The 27,325-nt window shown below is 39.8% G+C and overlaps 1 protein-coding gene across 1 annotated transcript; it reads right to left on the bottom strand.

Moving 5' to 3' along the window:
* Positions 1-1,002: 1,002 nt before the first annotated feature.
* On the bottom strand, positions 1,003-25,570 carry gramd2aa (GRAM domain containing 2Aa). Its single transcript, XM_079186162.1, has 12 exons — positions 25,446-25,570; positions 19,392-19,496; positions 12,735-12,792; positions 11,016-11,088; positions 9,727-9,830; positions 9,048-9,146; positions 6,876-6,947; positions 6,730-6,786; positions 5,229-5,406; positions 3,458-3,551; positions 2,538-2,642; positions 1,003-2,038 (listed from the first exon to the last, which is right to left on the bottom strand). Exons 2-12 carry the CDS (start codon positions 19,484-19,486, stop codon positions 2,035-2,037), a joined length of 939 nt encoding a protein of 312 aa, XP_079042288.1. The 5' UTR covers positions 19,487-19,496; positions 25,446-25,570; the 3' UTR covers positions 1,003-2,034.
* Between the last annotated feature and the right edge of the window lie 1,755 nt (positions 25,571-27,325).

Genomic DNA, 27,325 nt, shown 5'->3' with positions numbered 1-27,325 from the left:
GTTCAAAAGCACAACAGCATGATGATTACATTATAGTGTGGAAACAGTGTGAACTAACTTTGTTAGTCATTTAATCAATCTGAGCTGCAGACGTCCTTTTAAATACACATAGAACGAGAGTGGAACGGACATTCAAATTGTCTGCAGTGATTATTTGAAGAAAATGGCGCTCAGCACTGACCGTACATTGACCGTAGAAATAGAACGAGTTAGCCGGCTGCACGTTCTTTGCAGTGGCGACGGTACACATAAAAATGGCCGTTGCGCTGACCATCCTGGTACGTTGATTAGAATGGGAATGTCCATTCTACTTTCATTCTATTTCTATGATCCGACCTCAGGGTCAACTGTCGTCAGTTATCAAAATCTTACTCAGATGCACTCATTTCTGAGCTTATTAGTAAAAACACTGCACGTCATACTCTTACAGAATGAGATATAACTCAATGTCTCTGTTGTCTCGTGAAAACTTGTAACTCCAGCTGCCTTCGTATCGGTTTAGGGGTCACATGGTTTCTCTGTGGGTTTAGAAAACTCTCCAGCTTCTTGAGTTTATGAAGTCTTTTTCCATCAGTCACACGTCAAACACTTATCTGTTTTGATGCATTTCAAAATATACACATTTAATCCACGAAAACGGTGTATAAAGTTATTCAATTTAGTCAGAAACGTGGAAATAAACCAATGCCACTGGTGAACAGCCAACGCTCCATATGTCATGTATTAAGCATTAAGTGCTTCTGCCAACATTGCGTTCCAGCACAATAATTCAGGCTGAGTTGAAGAGGTTACTGAATGTTACTGTGCTGTCGGAGTCACAGCTTTTCATGGTGGTCCTGTGTGTAGTGCTGCCATGAGAGGATGGGAGGTTGAAGGGTTAAATCTTGACACCGAAAACTTCCGAAGAAATAAAAGTCGCAAACACTTTTTCTTTGTCTACATTTTCTTGCCAATTTAATTCACAAGGATTTCACAAACTAGTCTAGGACTACATTCCACCCATGTCTGCAAAATCATTGAATATACCTTTAGGCAAAGACATAATCACATGAACCTCACTGTGTCTTTTTTAAGTCTTTGGTGACTTCAATTGAAATGTATAAAATAAAAATAAAACATCCTGGGAACTCCTGTCATACAGCAGATTATTACAACTAAAACAGAAATGATGCATGTCGCCGAACCATCTCATTCACATTATAGTTAACACCAACAAGTGGTGTTATCGCTTCAGTATATTACAGTTAACTGACAGGTAACTTCAATCAGTCAAGTATCTGTGGTCATAACATAAAAACCCTCAATAATGACAGAGTACCTATTATCAAGAATAAAATAGATCTAAACTCTGAAAACAGTTACATACATTTGAAATAATGTGGACATATTTTCTTTTAAAAGTGCATTTTGTTGTAGTTTGTAGCCGTCTACTGAAGGCTATGGCAAGATCTCACCGGAAAGACAAACAAACATTTGGTTTAGTCAACTCGTCAGTCAGAAAATGTTTGATATAAACACCACAACTCACCTGAAATATCTTTTCTATCCGTCTTTTCAAGTAATTAATGTGTTGAATTATCTCTTGCCTTTCCGTCCTCGCCTCTAGTCTCAACCACCACTCCTAAACGCCTTCACTGTCACAAACGGCAGCTTCAACTGCAATCTGCTCGCTATTTCAACGTTTAGAGATTTACGCTGCAGGGTCATGTGGTGAAAGATGAAACGTCTGTGAGAGGGAAAGGCAATGGTAGACAATCATAATCTACAGTAAAACCTACTTTAAATTCAGAAATAAATAGTCTGTTTGCATAGTCTGGAAGTGATCACTAGATAGGAAGTCATTTCATGGGAAGGGGAAGGTCTGTCAGACGCTGGGGCTCGGGCCGATGTTGTTCCTTTCACGTTGGTACGTGTTGGTTGATCTCTTCTGGGCTCTAATGCTGGTGCTGGATCTGTGCACGAGGGCAACGTCAGCTCAAAGCACGAGAAGAGAAAAAAGCCGGCAATCCGATGTGTCACAGCTAAGAGCAGTGGTTACCTGGATGAGAAGAAAGCAGCCAGGTTAGTGGACTCTCTGGATCAAATGGAGGGTAAATCAACCGCTTAGATCTGCTCTTTTTGTTATTACTTCACCCTTACACTGATCCCAGCACACACACACCAATACTGTACATGAGAAAACCAACAGAATATCTAACTACCTCTACCCAAACCTCATTTGTTTTACCTAAACATATCTAAACACCCTACCAGGGACATCTACATCTGATACACTTATTTATTTTGATGTGATTGTATTTACCAGTATTGTTCCTGTTAAATAACAGTGTCATAAAATACAATATATCATATAATAATACAACATATTAAACATAACTCTTCTTGTCTCACACATATTGATTATTCTGTCTCTTATGACTAAATCTAAACGTTCCTGGACACTGAATGTCCTTTAATTCTGATATATCAATGTGTTTTTCTTTGAATAGAAATCATCTGTCACGTATTGTCTGCTGAAGTGGCTGTTGCAGCGTTACCTCTCTCTCAGGGGCAGATTTGGGCTACTCAGGAAGGACAGCTGCTGCTCCAGACTGCACACCCGGAAGGCCAGGTAGCAGGATGACAGGATGAGGAGAATAATACTGACGAAGGAAGACGAGACACACAGATTAGTTAAAGGACGACAAAATAAAAGTTTTAGTGATGATGATCCTCTGGTTATGTGGAGGAAGAGAGCTGTAATGTCTTTTGATGAACACCGGGAGGCGACGTTTGACTTTCTGTCGACATATCACAGCACTTCACTGTCCTTGAACACCAGTTTAAATCTGTCTTAAAGCACCATAGCAGTGTTCTTTTAATTATTATGTTGCGCTTCATACTACTGCTGAACATTTACTGAGTAGCGATGTAACATTTCAAAATGTTGTGTAGGTTATCTAAAATAAACCTGCACTGTATTACCGCACAATGATAACATAACAATGAAAATAAATAATGTAAGAGTGACATTTATTCATCTTTTAATTCACTCAAGAGTGACTTAATATGCATGCATTGAGTATTACAGTTTAGGCCTAAATGTATACTGAGTTTTCATTGTAATTTATATGGAATATAATCTGTGATATGCCAGTGAGAACACGAGGGGGGGGGGGGGGGTCAGAGGTCACCGTCAGAAATATGACAAACCTTCAGGAGCACAACGGGAATCAGTGCTCTCTCAAGGACACTAAGGCTTCATGATCATTAATAATTAAGCTTCGTCTCATACGAGGTCTGATCCCCTTGTGTTCAGGTTGACGGAGTGAATCTCCCACTATTTATATCTCCATGTCAATGCTCGCAGTGTGTGTGTGTGTGTGTGTGTGTGTGTGTGTGTAGCTGTGAGTCAGCTGACGGAGGAGGTGATTGTGGTGTTGTTGGTGTCTGTGTGTGTGTCGCTCTGTATACTCACAGCAGGGTGAAGAACTTGAGCAGCTGGTACTCCATCTGGCCCAGTTCTGCCAGTGGCTCTGATAAAAGACCTCTGTCTGTTTGCAGAACTCGCTCTGTAAAACACACACACACACACACACACACACACACACACACACACACACACACACGCACACTATAACATAAAACCATGAACAGTACTTGGCTTGACTATGCAACATGTTTCACTTTCAATAGAGCTGGCCCACCTGTTAGAGTAATGGTGTGACGATATGCACTTTAGGGCTAGAAAATAAAATACGAAATGAAGTAAATCTAATTTTTGTTCACAGATATGAAATGTCAGAGCGCGCAATTCAATTCTATAAACTAACACTGTGAGCTGTTATAAACCTTGTCGTTGTCATAAGGCAAAAATATCAACCGAGTAAAGAGTTTGAAGAATGTTAGACCAACCAATTATATATATATATATATATACATATATATATATATATACAGTATGTGTGTTTGAAAAAAGAAAAGTGATACATTTTATTTTAATGATTAAATTATGTGCATTTTGTATTAAAACCTAGAAAGTAAGAAATTATTAAACTGTTTTTGCACATTTTATTTTAAAGGAGGTAAATAATAAATAAAGACTCTTATGCTGTTTTTAATTCATTGTTGATTCAAAATATTGCAAAGAGTGAACACTATATTGTCTGAATCAACCATGAGCTGACCATCATACAAGACGTCTCTACAATGATTGTATGATAGCTGTTATGTATGCTTTCTTCTTTTTGCACAGCTCCTATATGTGTGTGTGTGTGTGTGTGTGTGTGATGTAAAGCTACTACAGTACAGGTGTTGACTACATCTTTTAATTACATGATTTCTCAGCTTTTCACTCATGTCATCAACATGTAATAGAGAACATTAATGTAGGTCAGTGTTGAGAAATCATCTGTCAGCATACAGCCATCAGACGACGTTGACAGCAGACATTGTTTGTGATAATCTCTCCTTAATCTGAACTGCCCAAAGCTTTTTAATACAACCCCCCCCCCCCCCCACCCCCCCCCCCCCCCCACCCCCACCCCCGCACCATTTAATCTCCATTTGGAGCTTTACGTGTCGTTGCGTAAGAGAGATGTTGCCATCCAAAAGCAATTACTCTTTCTTTCGCTTTCTCACACTCACACACAGGCACAAGAAATTCAAAAGAAAGCTAGAGGACACACACACACACACACACACGTGCACACACACACACAGACAAAGACATCTGCATCCAGGGTTTCAACACTGTTATCCTATAAAGGAAGTGACATTTTGAAGATGTAACCTCACTGACTCACTATGTCATCTGAGTCAGACTACAAACTTCTGCTTATTACATAATAAACTCTTCATGGATGCGCACATCATTAAATTGACAGAATTTCTTATTCCCCCTGTACACATTAACCACATAATCCAGGTCCTCTGTATTCTTAAGATTAGTAGCCAATCTGTTGCTGGCAAAGCAACTTAATTACATTTTGGTGGACAAGAACTAAAATACCCACAGGCACAGGTGGATTTCTCTCTAAACTAGTTATTGATTAAAGTCCTGCAGGACGAGTTGAAAATTGAAAGTATCAACAAATAACTGATTTAATGCGAACATATTTCACAGTAGGGTTTTCTTATCACACAATCTGTGATTTACCTGACTAGCCTTAGAAAGTAGCAACAAGTCCTGTTGATATTTCCCTGCAATAGACACTCATAAGCCGTGCCAACATGGATCGCTTTATCACCTTCCAGCGGTTGTTCTAATTTGAAGGGTGTGTCTGCGGCGTTCAGGCTGCTGCTGGAGTTCCCCAGGAGGTCAGGAAGGGAGGACGACACCGACACCACGGAGGTTTTCCTTCTCCACTTTAACACTGATGGGAATTCGTCAACCGCCGGGAACTCGTCTGGAACTGGGAACTCGTCCTGTGGCACAGAGGAAAGAGGTAGAAGGTCATTCAACTGCAACAGGAAGTTATCTAAACTGAAGGAGTGTGTTAGCACACTCGTGGTTCATCATCTAAACCTGAGATGGTAAACAAATCACCGTATCATGCACTATTCTTTCTTAACATGTATTTAAAGGTCTTGCTTGGTTAGAAAAACCAGAGGAATTGACTGATTACAAAACATTAGCGACCATTTTTATTTCTAGACTTCAATCATATTTTGATGTTGTGACCCCCTACATGAGACTGAAACCCACTGAGTTATTTCAACACCATGAAAGTAATGCATTAAATAAGTTATAAGCATTCACAAGATCAACTATTGAGCTCTCTTTGATTGGTGTTCAGCCTTGCCATTTGGTAATAAAGCAATTGTAAATGGTAATCCATGAATAACTGCAGTTATGAATGTTAATAAGTTAATGAACACATTCTGCGTTGGGTACAATCCAACACATCATGGGGCTTTTACACAACCTTTCAGCCCAAATGTTGCTTTAGTTAATGACTTAAATTAATAATTATGAAATGGTGTTACTGCTATCTATTCATTTGAAAAGGTTAAAGGTCTATCTCTTAAATCTTAAAGAAGCAACAATGAAAAGAGATATTCAGCAAGGTCAACAAATATCCTTGACATTGGAATATTTCTGCTACTTATACGATGTAATACTTCTGATGACGAACTGAAACTACAAATCAGGCATCTTAACCTTTTCTGTGTTAGAGAGTAGCAAAGCTCTGCGAAAGCTTCCATGGCCTATGCTGGCACCGTGAACAAACAATCCTCTTTTCTTTGAATACTTTGGGTTTAGATTACAGTGTGATCAAGGACGAGCATGTTAACAGAACTTAATTATAAATTAATACAAAAGCTGTTCTGTGGCGCAGTGGCCTACACACACACACACACACACACACACACACACACACACACACACACACACACACACACACACACACACACACACACACACACACACACACACACACACACACACACACACACACACACAAGGTGACTTCACGGAGCTCTTTGATAGAATCTTGCCGACTCGAGGGATAATTCACTGCAAGACTGCAGCAGCAACAGAATGATCTATTGGTGCTGTGTGTGTAAGAATGTAAGTCAGCCTTCAGGTCAGGGGCAGTTGTAAAGGAGAGTTGTCGGAGGCCTTTAGACCAACAGGAAACACAATTGGGAACCATTTAAGTTACTTTAATGCCTGGGGATTAAGAGGTGTTGACGTTTCACCCACTTGGATCTTTATCATTTCATGACGGCTTATGAAAGACTGACCAGCATTAAGGTCGGCTCCTCCATGAACTGCTTCAAGCTCAGACTCTTCCCATTGACCTGAAGAGGGAAAAGGAAATAACCTCATTAACTGACACGCACACCACACAATACATGGGACTGAAATAATAGTATCCAAGTCCTCTGACCTGAAGGTGTGTGCAGATCCTGCGGAGGACGTCATATACACTGTCTCTCGATAGCAGAGATACAAAGACATACTGAGGAAATAAAAAAGAGAAACAGTGTTGTTAAAATCCTGTTGATGTTCTGTTCATAATGCTGCTTCACAATAAAATAGTCCCTTGAAAATATTCTGAATTTATCCATAAACATAAAAATGATTATAGTGGACAATTTGAGCTCATTTAAACAGAGTGGTTATCTCAAATGTATATTGATACAGTAGGAACAAAAGAGGTCTACTGAACAACACGGATAAACTATAGACTAAAATTAGGTTAGATGAGGCATGATATTAAACTTTGACGAGCCCTGAGGGGGAAACTGAGTCGAGAAACAGATGAAGAAGATTTTCTATTTCACATCTCAGCCTGCGTTTGAACACGTCATAGTCGTGGTCACTTTATCTGAAATATCAGCTGCACGAAATCAAACGTGTAAGTATACGATCAGTGCATTAAGGCCTGTAGAACGGTGTTTGAATATTTGTGTTTGCAGCCATATGAATCATTTAATAAAACAGTAACATTACTGGGAAAGAGTCCAACTTTTCTGGAAATAATTTGGGGCAAACAACACTTCAGGGATTCATAATCTGGGCCACAAAGAGGATATTTCTCTCATCACATTTTTGCTCCGGTCTATTCTTTCATGAGAAACTAAGAATGACAGGTCAGTGACAGCTTACCCAAATATCCCTCTGACCTGGATAGACGTCACTGCTACCTAAAATGCACTTTTGAATGTATCCATGAGCATTTGAAACACTGTGTTATGGCGTGTCCTGTTGTATCATTCCTGACACAGTCGTGTTGGTGATCGAGCTGAAGAATTACAAACAAGCCTGGACTTTGTTGTTACAGACACGAGCCGTGAACTTTTTACCTCATAAACACAAGACCCAACCTCAGTCCTCTTCTGCAGTCAAGTCCTGTACTGTACAGAGCCGTGTATGTGCACATGGGTCATGTAACGCATATTATACAATCGCGCAGACATACATGGTAAAGGATATTTGCCCTTGTGCAGTGAGAGACGTACTACACTACATATCTCCCACGGTTTGAGAAAGGTCGCTGCTTTAATCTGAGCTGCTGTGCAAAAACATCTGCCGAGTCACTGTCTTTAATTAATTAACTATTAATAATGAATGATTTGTGTCATGTATAATTGATGAACCGGGCACAGTACACATGTACTGTGGTGTATGTATGTATGAGTGCATAGCACTTAAAAACATGAGCTATTCCTGAACTTTGTGACGACTGCCATATCTGTGAGGAGCTGGCTCTTCTGTGTGCTTTGGCAACAGTCTGCATGATGTGTGTGTACTACCACTAGAAACATGCAGACTATTCTGTGATCTATTTCACTGTCAAAAAGCAAAAAGATCAATGGGGAACGCAAAAACAACTTGACAAACTTCGCTGACTAGTCGCTGATTTGTTCTTAAATTTAGCTCAGGAGCTAATTTGTTTAAACCGCGTCACACAGAGGGACAAGAGAGCGATTCTAATCCAATACTATTTTTTTTGTCAAATTCAGTGAATACCTCCTCACCGTCTTCTAGCTGTCTGTGTGTGGGCGTCACAGAGCCACAAACATGGCTGGAAACGGTTTTGGATAAATCACTGGCTTAAATGACTCACTTGTGCACTCAATAAACTGATTTTACTTCCTCAGTTTGGTCATTTGTGCCCTTAAATTACCAATCTTGCATTTAAATTTCTTAATCTGTTTACTTTCCTCTCTTGTTGAGTGCGATCTAGAAATTCATGTATTTGTTGTTGTTGTTTTAAGTTATTATACTGACATGTCCTTGAAGCACAAAACCTGTGTCGCCACCGCTAAAATGAGCTTGCTGTCTATCATTAGTGATGGGGTGTTGGGGCACAAACAGAAAGTGATGACAGCTTGAGTCTGATGTGTGAAAGTTTTTAAGAAGCCCTTCTGAACGTTGCCGTAATGGTGGAGAAAACCCTCGACTCTCCCGCGCTACCATGCTGGTGACTCCACTCTGCTTCTATCTATAGCGTGGTGTTGTTTTTTCCATCACACCTTCTCCTGGAAAACCCAGCCATGCTGCGCTAATCAGCGCAAGTATTTTCATTGACAGCGACTGGGATGGAAGTGTTCACCTTCTGGCCGGTGTCTGTGGTGATAGCCAAGCCGTTGGGCACAAGGCCCGCTGTTTTGTGCTTCTTCACCAGCCTCACAGAAACGACAGGGATAGCCACCTAAAGAAGACGGATCATAACATTCATCAGGAGAGACTCCGATTTGAGGAGGCAAACTTAAAAGCAAAATGATGAGAAAATTATAGGTAAGATTTATTAAAAAAAAAAACCACCAGTGTGATTTGGGAAAGCAGACACTGAAATACACTTAGGAAAAGCCCCTAGAGAAAATCCGCTGTGGACATGAAACGTGTCTTATTTCAGTCAGAATGTGAGGAATGCAGTCTGAATAAGTAGCTTATTGTCACTCGGATGTCAGGAGAGGTTTGGTTTCAAGGAAATGAAGGAAAGAGAACAGTGCACAACATCAGAGAGAAAATCGCATAGCTGGTTAAGGTTAAAGGTTCATTCAGTAAGTCTACCTGTTCTTATACATTATTCCACAGTGCAGAGAGAGAGAGAGAGAGAGAGAGAGAGAGAGAGACTGTGACACTGAAAGTCAGGCCATAATCCTGAATGACTTTCAGTCAAATAATTTGTCAACTTGTATCGTCGGCTTGTCAGCTTGCAACCGGGAGACACTGGGTTCATGTTTGTCAGTCAGTTTGACTTGATCAAGCTGTCTGTCAGTCTGTCGTACCTTGATGTCCTTGCCGAATAGGTTGGCATAGAAACACAGCCAGTTTCTGGAAATGTAGAGCCGGCCTTGTAGAAGAATATCTCTGAGGAGAGCACAGGAGTACACTGAGAACAGAAGAGAAAGAATTTTTATTAAATCCAACTCGTTCTACAATTGTTAAGCTGATAAAGAAAAACATAATATCTCTGAACCCTACGACTGTCTCACCAGTATTTTGATAAAAAAAACAATCTCTGAAGTTTCATATCATTGGTTACATTTTGATAGATTGCACATTGAGGTTTATGGTAAACCAGGTTGAACTAACAGAACAGTTCATACTGGAAGTGTTTCGGAAAAATAAACAAATAGCAGAAACACTGAAGCAAGACAGGTTACAGTTGGACACAGTGCCAAGAAAAGACAGCTACTTCAAGAGAATAAAAACAAATATTGATTTTACAGTGTTTGTTCTTTAAGGCTTTTGGTGTGCAATCACAAATGCTGCTGTTGAAGATGCTAGTATTTTTGTACAGATACTGAAAATAATTTAACGCACAACCTAGCATGTCTTCACCACAATTTGACTATCGTACGGGTGAAAAGCGTAATCAAACAGACTTTAGACCACCGCAGGACACTTAAAGCAGTTTTCAAAGACATGACAGCTTCATTTACCTTCACGGTACCAAAACCTTCGTCTTTTATGTTGCTTCCATTATATCAACATTGGCTCACATTTGTGCTGCAACTAATGACTCGTTATTGATTATATTTCTGACTAAAACGTAATAATAAGCCTATTTATTTAGCCTTTACATTATCTACAGCCAAAGACGACGTCTTAACATTTTTAACAGCCCAAAACCCAAATATATATTGAATACATAACACAGATATAAAACGGAAAAGCAGTACATCGCCACGATTGAAAAGCAGCAACATGGGAAGTTCAGCATCTTTTATGGTTGTTGCTCGATAATTTACTAAATGATTAATCAATCATCAAAAGTGGTGGCTCGATTGACTAAATGTGATTGATGAATTAAATAATCATGTCAGCTCTATGGCCAATATCTGGTATTTGATAAAAAGGCTAATACCGGTCTCATATTGTTATTGTGCATTAGTAGCTTGCAAGAAAAGCTAAATAGAGTAGAAATACAAGTAATAATGCATAACAGGCAAATCATAGTGAAGCTGAAGCAGAACATGAACACAAGAATATTAACAAGTCGATGAATAAAACAAGCTGTTGCAGTACAAAAAAAGACTCCTTAAAGTGTTCCTCGCGGTGAAGAGGACATTACCTTTCATGAGGATCTCATCCTTGGGCACACACTGGAACAGTTTGTGGTACTGCGAGTTGTACTTGCTGACAGTCTGTGCAGAGGGACAGGGCAGAGTCATGAGCAGCTCCTTGGCGGACCGGCCTGCCTGCACAGCACCACCGGCCACTCCACCACCACCACCACCACCGGCCACTTTGGCTCCGCTCGCCGCAGACGCCACTCTCTCCCTCAAAGGACGCGAGCTCTGCACCAGGCTCAGCACGTTGGCACCGTACACACACACACACTCGCGCACATCCAAGGCCTGGAGCAAGCCGCTGCAAGACACACACTGTGCCCCTGTCGCCGGTCAGTGCGGGGCCCCCGAGAATGGAGGACTGTCTACCTCTAATCTACATGAAACCTACAAAAAACACACACACGGGCTCTAATGTGTACACCTACAGACACACATATACTACTACAGAGTTACAGCAGAGTTACAGCAGCAACGCCTCAGTTTGCAGCCACAGAGCTCTTTCTCCAAAACTGAAAGGCTCCCTTTCTCTGTCTCAAATACACCTCCAGTGACTCCACACTTTAAAGCACTCAGCTGACACCCTCCCTCTCCTTCTGCCTCCTTCACTCACTCACTCACTCACTCACACACACACACACACACACACTCTGCCCTTCATCATTCTGAGCTGAGAAAAACAACACACACGCGCACACACACAGGTACTCCTCACTGCTCTCTTAGTTGAAGCCCCTTCTTTCTCCGTTCCTTCCTTCTGTGTGTCAGCTTGTCTGCAGTGGCAGTCTGTGACACCTAAAAGTCCACACTTCACAGAGAAAATCATACTTTTTCCTTCCATCCGTACACACAAGAGGTCTCATTCATTCCCCGCTCTCCTCCCTCGCAGCTCCAGCTCCCCTCCAGCTCCAGCTCCTGCCACCTATTTTCCTGTCCTGTCCTGTATCTCGTCTATTTTTTCCTTCGGCTCGTATCAGCTCAGTTTATCTCAGTTGTCTGCTGCTCCTGTTTTTGTCTTTCTATTAATAGCTCACACTAGAGCAGCTCCTGTCCTCAGGAATATGCCGCTAACAGTAACTTACAGTGATGCAGAGGGCTCGGAGGTAATGTCAACTGTTATTGTGTAATAATTTGCTGACTGAATTCATAGGTCAAATAGTATTAGATGATTAGTCTGTGAGGTGGTTGTATTATTTCTACTTGATGATGATGCTGTTTGTCCGGGGGACACTGGTCAGAATTGCAGCAGGTCTACGTGATAGTAATTTAGGATTATATATACTGCTGAGCCTGTCAATAAGCAAATGAGCCGTTTAGTTTTAGATGTTGAGTCTAAAATCGTTTGAAATGTCACAATAGTCGGAGAGTATCAGGAAAAATGTGGCAATTTCTCACAAATGTATAATAGCAGCATGTTGTTAGTATGTCATCATATATGATTCAGAAAAGATAAATAAATAAATATGTTATGCCCCAGATTGCAATTAGATTGTGTCATATTAGTTGAAGCCTTTTTTTATCCAATTTTCATGACACAGATCTGACAAACATATTTCAACACTGCAGTATAAAAGTGAGAGAAATGCCTTTAAGTCAAGGAACCACTACATGAATCAGAAAGCCGCTTCCTTTACAGATTATATATTCAGGTGAAAATTAACACAACTGGTTGGACGTGCTCCAATCACAGATTTAGTAACGATGAGGATCAAAAGACTCACCGAGCCCCGGTAACATTTTTTCACATCTTCATAGGACAGGTCTTCAATCAACTGAAACCTGTAATACAAGAAAAATACACTTAGAATGAAAAAGATACTTCTTCACATGTTTACATTTCATTAATAATAACTATCCTACATTCAAAATATACTATACATCAACAATTCTTCTCTCTCAATGTACTACTCTGGATATATATATATATATATATATAAATATATATATATATATATTATATATTCCGCATTGATGCCTTCATCTGGCCTGAAGACAGCGTGCCAAATGGTTTATAGGTTGTGTGCGTGTGACAGTATGTGTTTATTTGTGTGTTTGTGTGTTTGTGTGTGGTGTGTGTGTGTGTGTGTGTGTGTGTGTGTGTGTGTGTGTGTACATTGCGTGAAAATCCCAGCTGGGTCAAAGCTTCCACATGAGGAGTTAATCATCAGTGAGTGCATAACTGCAGGGAAACGGAGGCTGTCACAGAACAACATAATCAAAGACAAATATTGAGTTGTTTAAAGACAAATAGTGACCATGCCAGGAGATTATCCATGTTGTTCTTTTTATAGTCAGAATGCATGAACACACACACACACACACACACACTGCATCAAGCTCGCCTCAGGAGGAGCAGTCAGAACAGTGCAGCAGATGTCACAGCATGATACTCGTATCTATTACTAATGCAGACAGAACCACCCAGCAGATCAAATATAGTATAATCAGCCCTCTAAGGAAAATGTCATCATAATGAACTGCTGTCCCAGTTAAGGCGCTTTCAAAAAGAGGACACGTATATATGCAACAATACATTCTGAAATGCCAGATGTTTTTGAGGGATTATTTTCTGACAGAGACTTCCCTTTCTTCCTGTATCTTTCTGTGAGTGCTAGGTGATTGACAGCGAGCAGAGCACGACGTAGCGCTGATATGAAAACACTCCTGCTCGAGGAGTTACTGATAAAGCGGAAGCTCTGGCCAAGACCAAATTGCAGCTTCATGTTTACTGTGATGGATTATCTCACTCTGTGGAAGCCATTTTCATACGGTGTAACAGAGAAAGGCATCAAATGAAGGGAGGAATGTGGGCCTTTATATCTTCAACCCTCCAGAGTCCAGCGGGAATAATATGACGAACGAAGGACGACATTTGCATAACACATCGGTTAGTCCTCATACTCAAAGCCTTTTGACTTGTTCTGTTCGTATTGTACCTATAATCACAGGTGGACTGTAGCTAAGTAATATTACTTTCTTGGTACTGCACTTAAAACACAATTTTGAGGTAACATTGGACTTTTTACTCCACTACATTTATCAGTTATAATTACCTTTCACATTAAGATTTATACATAAAACAACACTCAGTTTACAAACTATGCAGTGTATATAGCTGTTCAAGTCAGCTCTACCCTGACATTAAAGTCCTGCTTACATACATGTGAGTGGATATGATAACAATGAAGGAAGGTGCCTTTGTGCATAATGCATACTTTCACCTTTGAATTAACTTCCAGTGCATTTAGTTGCCACTTGCCATTACTAACGCACCTTTACTCAAGTATTCTAAGATTATGAATGCAGGACTTGCACTTAGGTATGTCTTTCACTGTGGTATTGCTACTTGTATTGTGCAAAGTATAAAATGTGTTACTTCTTCCACCACTGCTTATAACGCTAAATAGCTGTACTCAATACAATACAATAGCAATGCTGTTTCTTAATTTCCATGTCTTCTGAAGATTGTTTTACAAGATTCTCCTTTCATGAAAATGTATTTCTCTACGTGGCTGCCCTGTGATTCAGCAGGGACTTTAGAACATCTTACTGGACCAGCTCCACATTTGCATTCTCCTTGAACAGAGTCCTTCACTGTATTGTACGGCAAGGTGCCATTATGTTAAAATGCCCATCACTGTTGCCTTAATAGGACTGTCTGTGTTGCTGCACTTTCCTCTGGCTAAGAAGATAGCGTGACCTCTATCCCTGAACAACCCCCCCCCCCCTTTTAACTCTGCTGCTGCCTCCTTCCATGTCATTGTTCCTCTCATGGTGGAGCACAGTGGAGATGAGAGAGGTAAACTCTGCCCCCCCAGGGTGTCTGTCAAGATGACACCATGATAATTATGTCAGATAAACACTGATTTCTATGTCTCAGTGCACAGTGAAATAGAGGCTACACAGATTGTAAAAAATAAACACATTAAGTATTTTACTAAACCAACAGCAGAACCTCTATTATTTTGGAGTGGAGACTTGTGGTGAAGTCTTCATGCCTCTATGTACACTATAGAAGCCATGGGAGGGCCAATTTAAAAAACAACAATATGATCATTCAATTTGATGTCAATCTGAATCTGCTGAGGAATTAAAGTTTCTCACGTTGTACTGTTTGCGAGAATTCTTTTTAAGTTATTATTAAATAATATTACCAGATTTGTTTTATGTTTCATATTGTTGTGTCTTTTTGCATTAACGGACACAAACTAACTTTGCATCGTTATCATATTATTCCAATCATATGACTTTAATGTGTAGTATTTACGCTGAGAGGGCAACAGTTTCCAACGTAAAAAGAGGGAGAGAGCTTCTTATACACAGTCTATGGGAGAGAGTGAGACTTTAGAAAAGTGGTTTAAAGATGAGGGTGAGAGCAGTAGTTGGCAGAAATGGTGTGGGCATACATATCAAGGACAGAAATATGCTCGCAGAAGAATGCAAAAACAACAACAACAACACACAAACAGCAAAGCGATAAGCACCATGTGGAGTGGAGAGATAAGATAATGAATGGTTGCATTGTCTTCTGCTGCCACAAAACATGTTTCTAATCTAATTTAAGGACTTTATATTCACACAGTTGTGTTTATCAAAATTAAAAATAAAGGCATAATATGCCACAAGCAAACATTAGACACAACAAACACTATATGAAGTCTAGAACTACATACAGCTTTTAACTGGATGACAGGGTCTTCATCAGCAGTTGGAGTCATGTGAAAACAGAGACATGATTGAAAGCCCCTAAAAATATATATAGGCTAATTTAGGCATACTCTATATGTAGGTCATTAATCTTTATGTCTCTGTTGATACTCTACTATCATCTTCTCCTCCATTTAGAGAATCAGAGAGGGAATGTGATGCTTTGGCAACATTGTTTTTGTTTTGTTTTTACTTTCATGCCAATAAAACGACTTTGAAGTGAATTGAATGATCCACAACTCAGGCTGGAAAAAGACCCAAGTAGGGTTAAAGTGTCAGAGAGCTGAGGGGGTTGACAGATGCTAAGCTATGTGTGGGTGTGTGTGTGTGCGTGTGATGTGTGTGTGCTTGTGTAAGAGCAGGATGAGGCTGTTGTTTACAGCAGAGCAGTACAGCTGTGACAGCCTTGCACTGCTCTCCAGCTGGATGCCTTACAGACACTTAATGTGATGCATCAGTCACTTCACATCACTTAATTATTAACTTCAAAACAGCAGAAAGAAAATCCACCATGCACCCAACAAGGCTAAGTAGTCTCTTTCCTGCTGTAAGTGAAGATATTCTTTATGTTACTTTAACTGTTTCACATTTATTTCTTTTTGTTCATCCACTAGAACATAATTGTGAGGTAAATGTACATATCCTGTACATTGAATAAATTCAAATAGTGTCCAGAATACATGTGAAATGTAAAATTTAAGAGGCGGACTTCCTAAACAGGGTCAAAGCAGTTTAAATGAATTTAGAAAACAGAATATCTAATAAGTAATCCATAACCAAACTAAACTAAAAGCTTATAAAAAAAAAACAACCAAAAGCTACGTTCTTTCCAACATTTAATTATATTAAGCAGCTTGTCCTAGATGTGCAAATTCATGGTTTTCCTCATCAAATATAAAGGCCATCCCATTATCTTGTGACCATGTTATGAACAATAGTGCATGTGTGCTGCTCCTCCTGCCTGCTGGTTGCTGCCTATAAATAGGCTCCACCGTGGCTCTGCACACCCAGGTGGAGAGAAGAGAGTGATTATTAAAAACACAGGCAGCTCTGTGGGGACTAACCGGCTCTCCAGTCCTCGCTCTCGCTCTCCATCTGTCTCTAGCTCTTACACAAGATCCAGGTCTTAATCAATACTGCTGGTACATCTAGATGCTGGGTGAGTGTCAGAAGAAAACCGCTACAGGCAATTCCCCTCACGGGCGATATGGAGGAGAGCTGTGAACGTGGTGTGTGTAGAGGTAGAGCTTCTTCTTTTTTCTTTTTTTTTTACAAAGGGTATAAACAAGGTCACGCTGGGATGACATGTGCGAAAATGATGGACAGTTCAAGATAAAAGCTTCACCGGGATGTCACAAAAAGGTTTATTTTGGTTATTATTCAGAGGGTTTGAAATCAATTCCCAGCCCCAGGAGGAACCATCAAGTTTTCCAGCTGAAGTAAAAACATAAAAATCAGGATCTTGTAAGGTTTCCACAGCAGCAGCAGCAGCAGAATACGTTGGTTCAGCTACCTGGAGACTCAGTGGACAGTGAATCACATTGTGTACACACAGTGAACCTTTCTGAGTCCAGCACATAAGATATAACAAAGTGTAATAACCCCAAAATGTACTATCATTTCAAATAAAATAAAACTAAACCTGTGTGTCACTGTGAGCTAAAGCTAAATGTTGCTTCTGCATGTGTGTGTGTTTGTGTGTACACGCATGCGCCTTTGCCAGTGTATCTCGGTGCCCTTGGCAGTGAGGCCGAGTAGTGAAACTAATTACAAGCTCAAAGAATCCTAAATTGAATTCTAAATTAGAAAGCGAACACCTCCCATCGGTGGATGGTGGAGGAGTGGACTCCCAGTTAATAATTTAGCTGGAGGAGATGGATTTGGCACTGAGAGAAGTGAGTCTCACTTTGGGAAAAGATAGGTACGATGAGAGAAGAAGAGGAACTTTCTAAAAGTCTCCCGAGTTTAAAATCAAAGGATCGGATTCATAGATCAGAGTTCTCCTTTGAAACAAGATTTGTTATTATTATTATGAAGAAACAGTTCATACTGGTGTGAAAATTAGGTACATCTTCACCACGTCAGCTGATATTTTGTTCGTCCAGCGAACCAACACACACTGAGTGAGCAGCTGTAGCTTAATCTCTCAGCTTCATATCTAAAGAGAGCATAACATGTTTATCTTGGTATCTTATCAAAGCATTATCTTGAGTGTTTTGTAGTCAAATATTAGGACACGGTGTAACTTCCTTATTGGCGTTATGTAAAGAATAAATCAACCCAAACGTTGTCAGGGAGGAAATTATGGAGGATTCTGGTGCACACTTTTGGTTATGAGCTGTTTAGAGGAACTTGATGGATATTTTAAAGCTTTTCTCTGAACTGTAAAAAGCATAGTTTTGATTATTTAAATTGTTTAGGAGATGGAACAAGAAAAGGACATATTTTCTGAGATTTTGCGTACTTTTATTTATTTATTTTTATCACAGAAAATCCCTGTAAAATGCTTAAATGTGCAATAATTTAGATTCTTTTGACTATTGGAAAGACATAATTAAGACAATTATCCTGCAAACATCCCACTGGATAATTAATAGCACTGCTTTACAAATACTTGCTTGAAATCAGAGAAAATAGTTATTCTGTGTGACCCAAATCATGTTCATGTTAGTCTTTAAAATTGCATTCGCTAAGGTTGTTTATATGAACATTGAATCAAAGGATTCTGTGTAATGTGATAGTGTTCTCTTGTAGTGACAAACCAACAGAGGATTATCACTAAACTCTTAAGCTCTAACTTTTTAGCCTCTTTTAGCTCGTTGTTTTGGTTTTAAAGCAGATTTAATTTAAACTCTTAGTGTCATTAACATCCACAGGAAGCTGTAATCCCACTGTACACTACCGGCCCAGCACCAAGCGACAAGCTCCTGCACACAGCGGAGCATCAGACCCGATGCCACATGCAAGTTGGTGGTGACCAAAACAGAGCTAAAAATGAAAGTTTCAAAACTAATATTTATGTTGCTCTGTGTGTCCTGGATGTTTTTTTTTTGCCATAACAACTTTATAAACCTGTGATATGTGGTGGTTGTGTGTTCGTCAGCTTGTTTTGATCTATTAATGCAACGTTAAATACTTTATGTAAACAAATATTTTACAACCTGAAATATTTGCACGCAGAAACAGAGGAGTGTTGCGGTGAGGTACGCGCTGGGAGGGGATAGAAGTAAGGATACACACAATAAGGATTATTGAGTGATGCAAGTTAAAGACTGCCAAGTGCATTAAGTCCCTCCCATTCTCTGAATCTACCAACATGCTTCAGCGCTAAATCTCATCCCAGAGCAGATTCCCCAGGATTACACTGCTCCTGCCTCGGATCCTTCTTATATAACACACCCTTTCGGTCTGCAGAACACACACACACACACACACACACACAGACATTGTGCATATGAATACTTTGTTTGTTGTCTCTTTGTGTGCATGTATGTGCACGTTTTACCATTGTTTGACATCAAATACAGCTGAAATAAAAGCACAAAATAAAGGCTGTGAAAATAGATCTCCTGTGGCTGTAACCCATGACCATGCGCAGGATACAGATGGTGTGTGGGGTGAAAAAAGACAGCAAGTGTGTGTGTGTGTGTGTGTGTGTGTGTGAGCTTTGCCTGAAGTGGCCGTGTGTGTCGTCGTCCTTGCAGTGGTCCAGGTCCTGTGTTGAGAGCAGGCCTGTTTCTTCGCTCTGCTCCGGCTGCTCAGTCATGCTCCTGGCCCTAAAAACACAAACACACAGCGCTACGTTAACAGCAGGCACCTCTCCGCTGGACCGTCGTGTACTGTACACTTGTAAAACACAAAAAAAATAATGTTTGTTTTCGTCTCCAGGTTTGGTTTCAAAGAGAGCTCTTACCCAAAAAAGTTGATGGGGCAACCGAAAGTGTGATAGTTTACACTACATTAATAACCTCCACTCAGCAAAATAAAGCAGTGTTCTTGTGATTGTGTAAACGGGGTCAGCGTCTCCTCTCACAGAGGTCTACAAACATATAGAGACCTCAGAGGTTGTGCAGATGGCTGACCTGATGTGCTGCTGCGAGCTGACTCAAATATATATTTTTACAAACACACTCTGAAACTTTTCAGCACCAGATGTCTCTTTAAATGAGTTATAACGGACACCAAGGAACAAGGAGAAACCAAGGACATGACCATAAATCATATTAATGTGAGATGTTTGGTGGTGATTGACAGTAAGTAGAACAAAGTGTGATACTCCCACTAACATTAAAAGGAACAATTCAACTGAAACTCTGAGGGAACTAATCTCAGCTTCATGTTTACTTTGATGGATTATGTGGCTCAGGTCGTGTTCAGGGCTTGTTTAAGCTGTTTTGCATACTTCTACATCTACAATGAGACCACTAAAGCAATGATCACTCGACCAGATAACCGTCGCTGTCTGACGTATCCTCACAGTCCTATCGGACCGCCCATCGTGTTTCAAATGTGTGCTCACAATATTACTTTCATGCAATTGAATGGACAAAGTCTAAGTAGCTGTTCATCACTGCTAGTCATTTCATACTTGTATCCCTTTAGCTAACTATTTTGACTGTTTATCAATGACTTTAAGCTAATTACTCACTTACTAATCATTGCTGTTAGCTAACTACAGTAAACCATAACTTTTATCTAACTATTTCCATTGTTTATTCATCACTTTTAGCTAACGTTAACTATGTTATGTTTATGAATGTTTGCTCACTACTTCAACTATTAGTCCATTTCTTTTACCTGTTCATCCATTACTTTTAACTCCCTATATTTGAATTGTTTATCCAATAGACTACTTTTAACTCGAAGCTAACTATTTTGACTATTTATTACTTGTAGCTAACTGCTCATCTGTTCAAACATTGTTTAGCGAACTATGTCCTCTGTTTACTTTAAACTGCTTGTATATATCCAGTACATTTAAATGTCTATTTCAACCGTAGACAGTTACGGTTAACTAGCGATTTCATCCATTTATCCAGTATTTAGCAAACTGTTACTAACCTGCATTACTTTTAGCATTTTTACTTTTAGCTAGTCATTTGTCTATATCTTTTAGTTAATTGTTTAAACTTCTCTGTTAGCTTGGTAATCATTTGTTATGCACTCTCCATTACACGTGGTGTTTATGTGTTACGACTCTCTGAGGTTGGTGTGTGTACCGTGCAGTCAGCCTATCATAGCTGGTAGCTTAGTTATTGTAAATATACCAAGATCAGCCATGTGCAATCCTATTTGGCCATTTATTTTCTCCCTGAACACAAATACACAGATGTTTTTTTTCACTCAAATTATCTGAATTGTCCCCAATCTTTCAGGTAGGCGTCCCCCTCAGTCCGGCAGTGGGCCTACACGCACCCGTTTGGGAAGATAAACGCTGGTTTTATCCTTTAAAAGCGTTGCAGCGTCGTCAAAAAAGACTTGCAACCTTTCGCCAATCTACGTTTCTTCCTCTCATCTGCACATCAACAGCCACCTGCCCTGAGCCATCGTTTCCTCTGGGAGAGGGGGAGTCGTTCCCACCTGCCCCGGTACAATTACAGGTGTTGATAGTAATAGGCTCCTGCATGCAGTTTCCAGTGTATTATCTCTAATTGGCCAGAAGCTTCACGTCAGCCACTGACCTGTTCAAACAACAAGGGCCTCTGAGAGGTTTTACATCTGACTGGTCATGTGTGATCACAGAGGGTTGAATAGGAGGTGAGGGGCCTGTTGTTAGAGAAGGAAAAGGTTTGTGGGGTCCTTTCACCTTAAGCCTGAGGTTAAGGGATTGGGGAGAGGTATCTGATCCCAGATGTGAGCCTTAGGGCAAAACAGAGCCTTGTTGTGCTTAGAAACAATGTTCAAAGGAGCTGCTTGTAGTTGCACTCGGCTTTCCTCTGAAAGGAGTATTTTAATCAGATTCTGAGGATCAGTAGCTGACGGCACGGAGAATATTTAAGCAAAGATTTGTCTAAGAAACCAAATTCCATAAAATCATTTAGATGCATTCTTACATATTTTAATAACCAACGAATTCTGTTGCAAATTAAAACGTCCCAAACAACATAAAGATATATTTGTTGATTTTAGTTAGGTTGGATATACTTTGCCAAATGTTCTTTAAATTAGTAATTTCCTAAATCTAATGAAATTAGATTCCTGAATTTAAATCGGAATTGTTTTGTGCAATTTAATTGAGTTCTGCCAAGACACCTTTAATAACTTTTCAACGACCAGCATTGCGTATTTAAACAAATATACACTGTATATTTGATTTGCAGTTTTATTCATAAATAAAAAAGCAGTTTTGAGCTTAAATTCCTGCCCTCCAGACAGCTAATGCTACATTTCTATGAGAATAAACAAGCTGGACAACTTTATGACCGTTTACCTAAACGCTGGGAATTGTTTTGACTCCAAACTGTGTCCACTGTGTTAGACGGCACAGGAAACAGACTTTGGATGGCTCTTTGGTGACCTCATTCACAAAATTGTTTGCTTAGTCTAAAAACCAAACACATAACGGCCCTGGTCACACAGTTCTTGACACAAGCAGCCCTGGGATAAACATTCACTGTGAGGGAAACAACTTTTTTTTTTAGCCATGAAGATGTTTCAATCTTTGGTCTTAGTTAGTCTGTGCAGGTTTCTGGAAAGTGGAATTAAACAAATGATCAAAAAGATACGATAAATGTTGCCTCCGTTACACCAGAACGTGTGATTTCCCTCTCGGAATATACCAGACTGACCAGTTTCTACGGTAGATTGTTGCATTATGCTTAAAGCCGTGCTGCTGCAGAAGAATACATCAAAAGGCACCCTGATGAGGGTCCTCGAGGTATTCATGGACGAACAATCTAATCTGCAGGTCGATCCTGTTTCATACAGAATCATTCACTTAGAAAATTGTTCAGCACAAAACACTGCTTCCTACCTAAAGTTACAAATGTGACCGTGGTTCTCTGAGTTTAGAGCTCAGCTCCAACCCCATCATCCAAGACCCTGCAAACCCTGTTAATTAACCTTGTTAACATTCAGTGCTAATCATTTTTAAAAGTCTTGCTTTCTGCAATATCTAAGCAGCAGAGTCCCCGTACAAAAAATGTTGCAAAGGCTTTTCTCAAAGCTGCTGGTCTCCTTCGAAATCACCTTAAGGCCCTTATCATGTCAGTTGATATAATATTTAGTGCTGCACATTTCTAGACAAAGTGACAATGAATCAAATGACTAAAAGCTAATTGCCACATAATGACCCCGGGGGTCTTTGAGGGCCCTGAGGTCAGCCATTTTGCCTGTTGGTGATACAGCCTTGAGGGGCGGCCGATGGTTGTGCTGGTTTGACTTTAACTGGGTTAGGGTTAAGGAGCATTCCCTTCACTACCCCGTCGACTGGAACACAAACAGGGAGCCAGTGTAGCAGGAGAAGTGCAGTGATGTGGAACACTTAGAGCCTTAGTCTATCTAAAGGAACACGAATGTTAGTTAATCTGTCAGCAGCAGGACCAGCCCATCATCTAAACAGTCCTAATGTCCGGTGGACTAAGGTTTTATATTTGTCTAAACTGCCTTTTCCCTGAGACAATACACACATACGTGTATATGACACACCGTGTTAGCACCGTCACTGTTTTCTAAAGCAAGCAAGTAATCAGAGAGGGAGGTACATGTTGAACTATAAATTAACTGCCGTCATGGACTTTCAAACCTTTTTTTTCTTTTTTTCAAACATGAATGTTAACTGGAAGGCCTTCACCTCTCCACCTCTCGTCCTCGGTGTCCTTTTTCGTGTCTCAGGAGACAAACATTTTGTTCTGTCACAAGACATCCTCCAATCCAATAAACTGTAATCTTGTTAGTTTCTAGCCACTGCTTAGGAATCACTGCACATTTCCCTGTTGCCCTGAGCATCTACGTTGTTGTCGTCTGTAAGATTTGCAAAGTACCATGGCACAAATATGAGTTAAAAAACATTAATCAATGTAGAAGTTCTTTTTTTTAATTATGTACAGGAGTGTAACGTCTGTACACCTTAAGGCCACAGAGCGTTTGACATCGGGGCCACCTGACTTTGAAACAATCTTCCGGAGGAGATTAGATGGCTAAATCTATCTCGACTCTTCTTAAGACACACTTTTATAGCCTCGCCCTCCTGTGATATTTCTATTGCACCTTCCCACACCATTTGTTTTATTCTTTAAATTGTAATCGTCATGGCTTTACTACGTTTCATGGCGGTATGCTTGAATACTTTTATGATTCTGTTGTTGTTGTTTCCACCCTTTAAAGCACCTTGTAAACATTGTGTTGAAATGGTGCTATCAATAAAGTTTATTATAATTATTGTTATTAGGGAGAGTCCTCAACAATACAGCAGGCACACGGCTTTGTTTATATATTTATCTTCACAAAGGTTTAATTGTCTGAAAAGAGAGTTTGCCTTATTATTAGAGAAAATTAAAGTTGTCTGCAGTCTTAGGAGCCGCCCACATGGGAGGTTTCTCTCATGTGTGTGGGTTAAGACATACAAATGAGTGTTAATGAAAAATAAACTAATGAAAAATAAATACAAAAAGGGAAAACATGACGATGCCACTTTTTAAAAACTTTTTGCCAGAGCGTTGTCGCATCATTTGTCATCATTATGATTTTATTTTTCCTCTGTAGTGCCAGTTGTCTTATTGTTAATTATTCTTAATTTGGTCTTCTGGTATTTCACTAACAGAGGCACAGCCTTTGGACTCTGCACTGCTTGAGACCTCCTGAAATAACCTCCCCATTGTGCAAGCACCTCAAAACAACCTTTGATGACAGAAGTGTATTTTTAAGACGGCACAAGGCTCCAAAGGTTCTCTTTTACTGAAGACTATATGGCGCACAATAATTCATCTTTAGTGAGACATTCAAAAGGGATTTAATGGAGGAACAATTTTGCAGAAACACAAGCGTTTGTGTCGCCTCATTAAGCATGAATTAATCTGTCCAATGTTTGAATATAATAACACTTCTATTGGGAAGTAGCAGGTACCCATAACACGTGTAGTTTAAATAACATTGCAGACTGATGAAGCAATAGGCCGAGGAGGCTTCTGTTTTATAACAAAAATAAATACTGGACATTGTATTTTACTTACATTTTCTACTGAATGACTACTTTAAATATGTTTGTAGACACATTTTATTCCTGGAATGTATATGTATCTACACCACTTTGTTTTTTTGAATAAAGCCTATTATTATGAAAAGCAAAAACGATTGTCAAGCTTGTCAGAAGAAGACACTTTAAGATCCGGTAAAGGAACAATTCTTCAAAATAAAAGCAAAAACAAATTATTAACTTTTTGCAGTAAATACAGTCTAAATACGTGGCAATACATCATGATTAATTATGAATCTTTATTCATATATCATAATCAAATGATTCACGGGAAATGTTTAACTGTTTAGGTATTAAATAAATAAATGACTGACAAATAATGTCCAGCACTCGCTTTGTTTATGACTAACAACAATTGGTTTGAATACATTAAAAGAAATCACTACATATTGGTTAAAAATGTTATTTCCATGCCTATTCTGCGATCCCATTGCCAGTTGGTCACCGGAGCTTTTATTCTGAAATCTTCCCCCAACAGGCCCCGCTCTTCTTCCGCTCGCGAGCTTCAACCATCGACCCTAACGGCTCCTACCTGTAGCTTCACGAGTCACCTCTGGTTTTCTTCCGCCGTGTCGTCGCCTCGTATCTCCACGAAACTCGTCCGCTCTGTGCTTCATTTCATGTTCTTTTATCCACGAGAAGCGGACAAATAAACTCCAGTTTTAAGCACAAACACCCCGCTGAAAGCTGTGAAGGAGAGAGCGGTGTTGACGGAGCAGTGACCTCCTCAGAAGTGTGTCCTTGTGTGAGGAGGGCTGAGCTTACCTACAGCCCAGTGAGGCTGTTTACACACTCCCGGGGGATTACACGCGGGCTATTTTCTCCCCACAGGCTCCCACTGACTGCTTCTGTGGGGTTGATGTTTTTAAAATGGTGAAGTCATGCAGCTTTTTATTAAAAGTGGTGGAGAGCAAAGTAAAAGTAGAAATACCACAGCATACAAATACTCCCATTACGAGTAAAAGCTCTACTTATTATGATGCAGAGTGGCTCCTTTATTATCTCAGTATAGTGCTGAATCATATCTAAGCATAGTGTATGTTTCTCCAAAGTGTCAAACAAATATAGTGGAGTAAAAAGTACATTTCCCTCTGAAATGCAGTAGAATAAAAGTATAAAGTAGCATAAAATGACAAGTGTGTCAAAATTGTACTTCAGTACAGTGCAAGTAAATGTACTCCACCTCTGAGTATTACCATAGAAATATACTCAAAGTATAGAGCCTTAGTCTATCTAAAGGAACAAGAATGTTAGTTAATCTGTCAGCAGCAGGACCAGCCCATCATCTAAACAGTCCTAATGCCCGGTGGACTAAGGTTTCATATTTGCCTAAACTGCCTTTTCCCTGAGACAATACACACATATGTGTGTATTGTCTCAGCTATTTATGCAGAGTAGCCCATCATTATTGATGTATTAATGTGTAACGATGGGGTTCATTTCATTTACTTTATATACTGCAGGGTAGTTTACTCAGTAAATAGCTACAAACATTCAACCCTTCACAAATAAGTGGAGCCACTTTCCAACCAGTCATGTTAAAGAGAGTTCAGTCTCTCGGGTTAAACGAGCACTTTGCACAGGAAGTTACACTCAGGACGAGTTTCATATGGTTAAAACCTTTTTAATGAGGATTAACTGCTGGGAGACTTGATTACAATTGAAACACTGCTACAACAATTATCAGCATCTATCTGCTATAAAGGACAAACTTTGAACCACTAACATCCACTTAAAACTCACCTATTTAAATCTGCTTTTAACCTGTGATGCTCGTTATGTATGTTTTTGTTTTGTTTATTACTGTTATGTCATCTCTCTGCCTTGCTTATGTCGTTATTGCTTTCATTTTGACCATGTAAAGTGCTTTTAAGTACCTTTTAAAGCGCTATACAAATAAAATGTATTATTATTATTACCTGTAGATTATATCAGATCCGGATCAGAAATACTTTATTGATCCTCAGGGGCAATTGGTTGACTTGACAGTTGCTTCCTTTTGAACGAGCAGAGCAAACTGCAACTGGCTGCATGCACGTTCTGCACATGTGCACTATTTTGTGCATTTTATAGTTTAATGTGGCAATCTTGAACATTTTAATTTAGATTAATTGTTGGGACACAGTCTATCGCTGATGAAGGTACCACCGTGGTGATTGAGTGTATGGCCCACTGATGAAAGTATTGCAGTATTTATATATTTGCAGAATTACTAATTGGGTACCTGTGGCGACATTCTTCATTATATGCACACAAAAAAGTTGCTCTCCCTCCATGTGTTGTAAATAGTCTTGTACTTGGATCGCGCTTTTCTAGTCTTCCGACCGCTCAAAGCGCTTTAACACTTCATGTCACCATTCACCCATTCATCCACTGATGGCAGATGCTACCATGCAAGGTGCCACCTGCCCA

The sequence above is a fragment of the Pholis gunnellus genome (assembly GCF_910591455.1).
Source record: "Pholis gunnellus genome assembly, chromosome: 1".
Taxonomy (NCBI): Eukaryota; Metazoa; Chordata; class Actinopteri; order Perciformes; family Pholidae; genus Pholis; species Pholis gunnellus.
The sequence above is the reverse complement of the archived record's forward strand: the minus strand, read 5'-3'. Positions and strand labels throughout refer to the sequence as shown.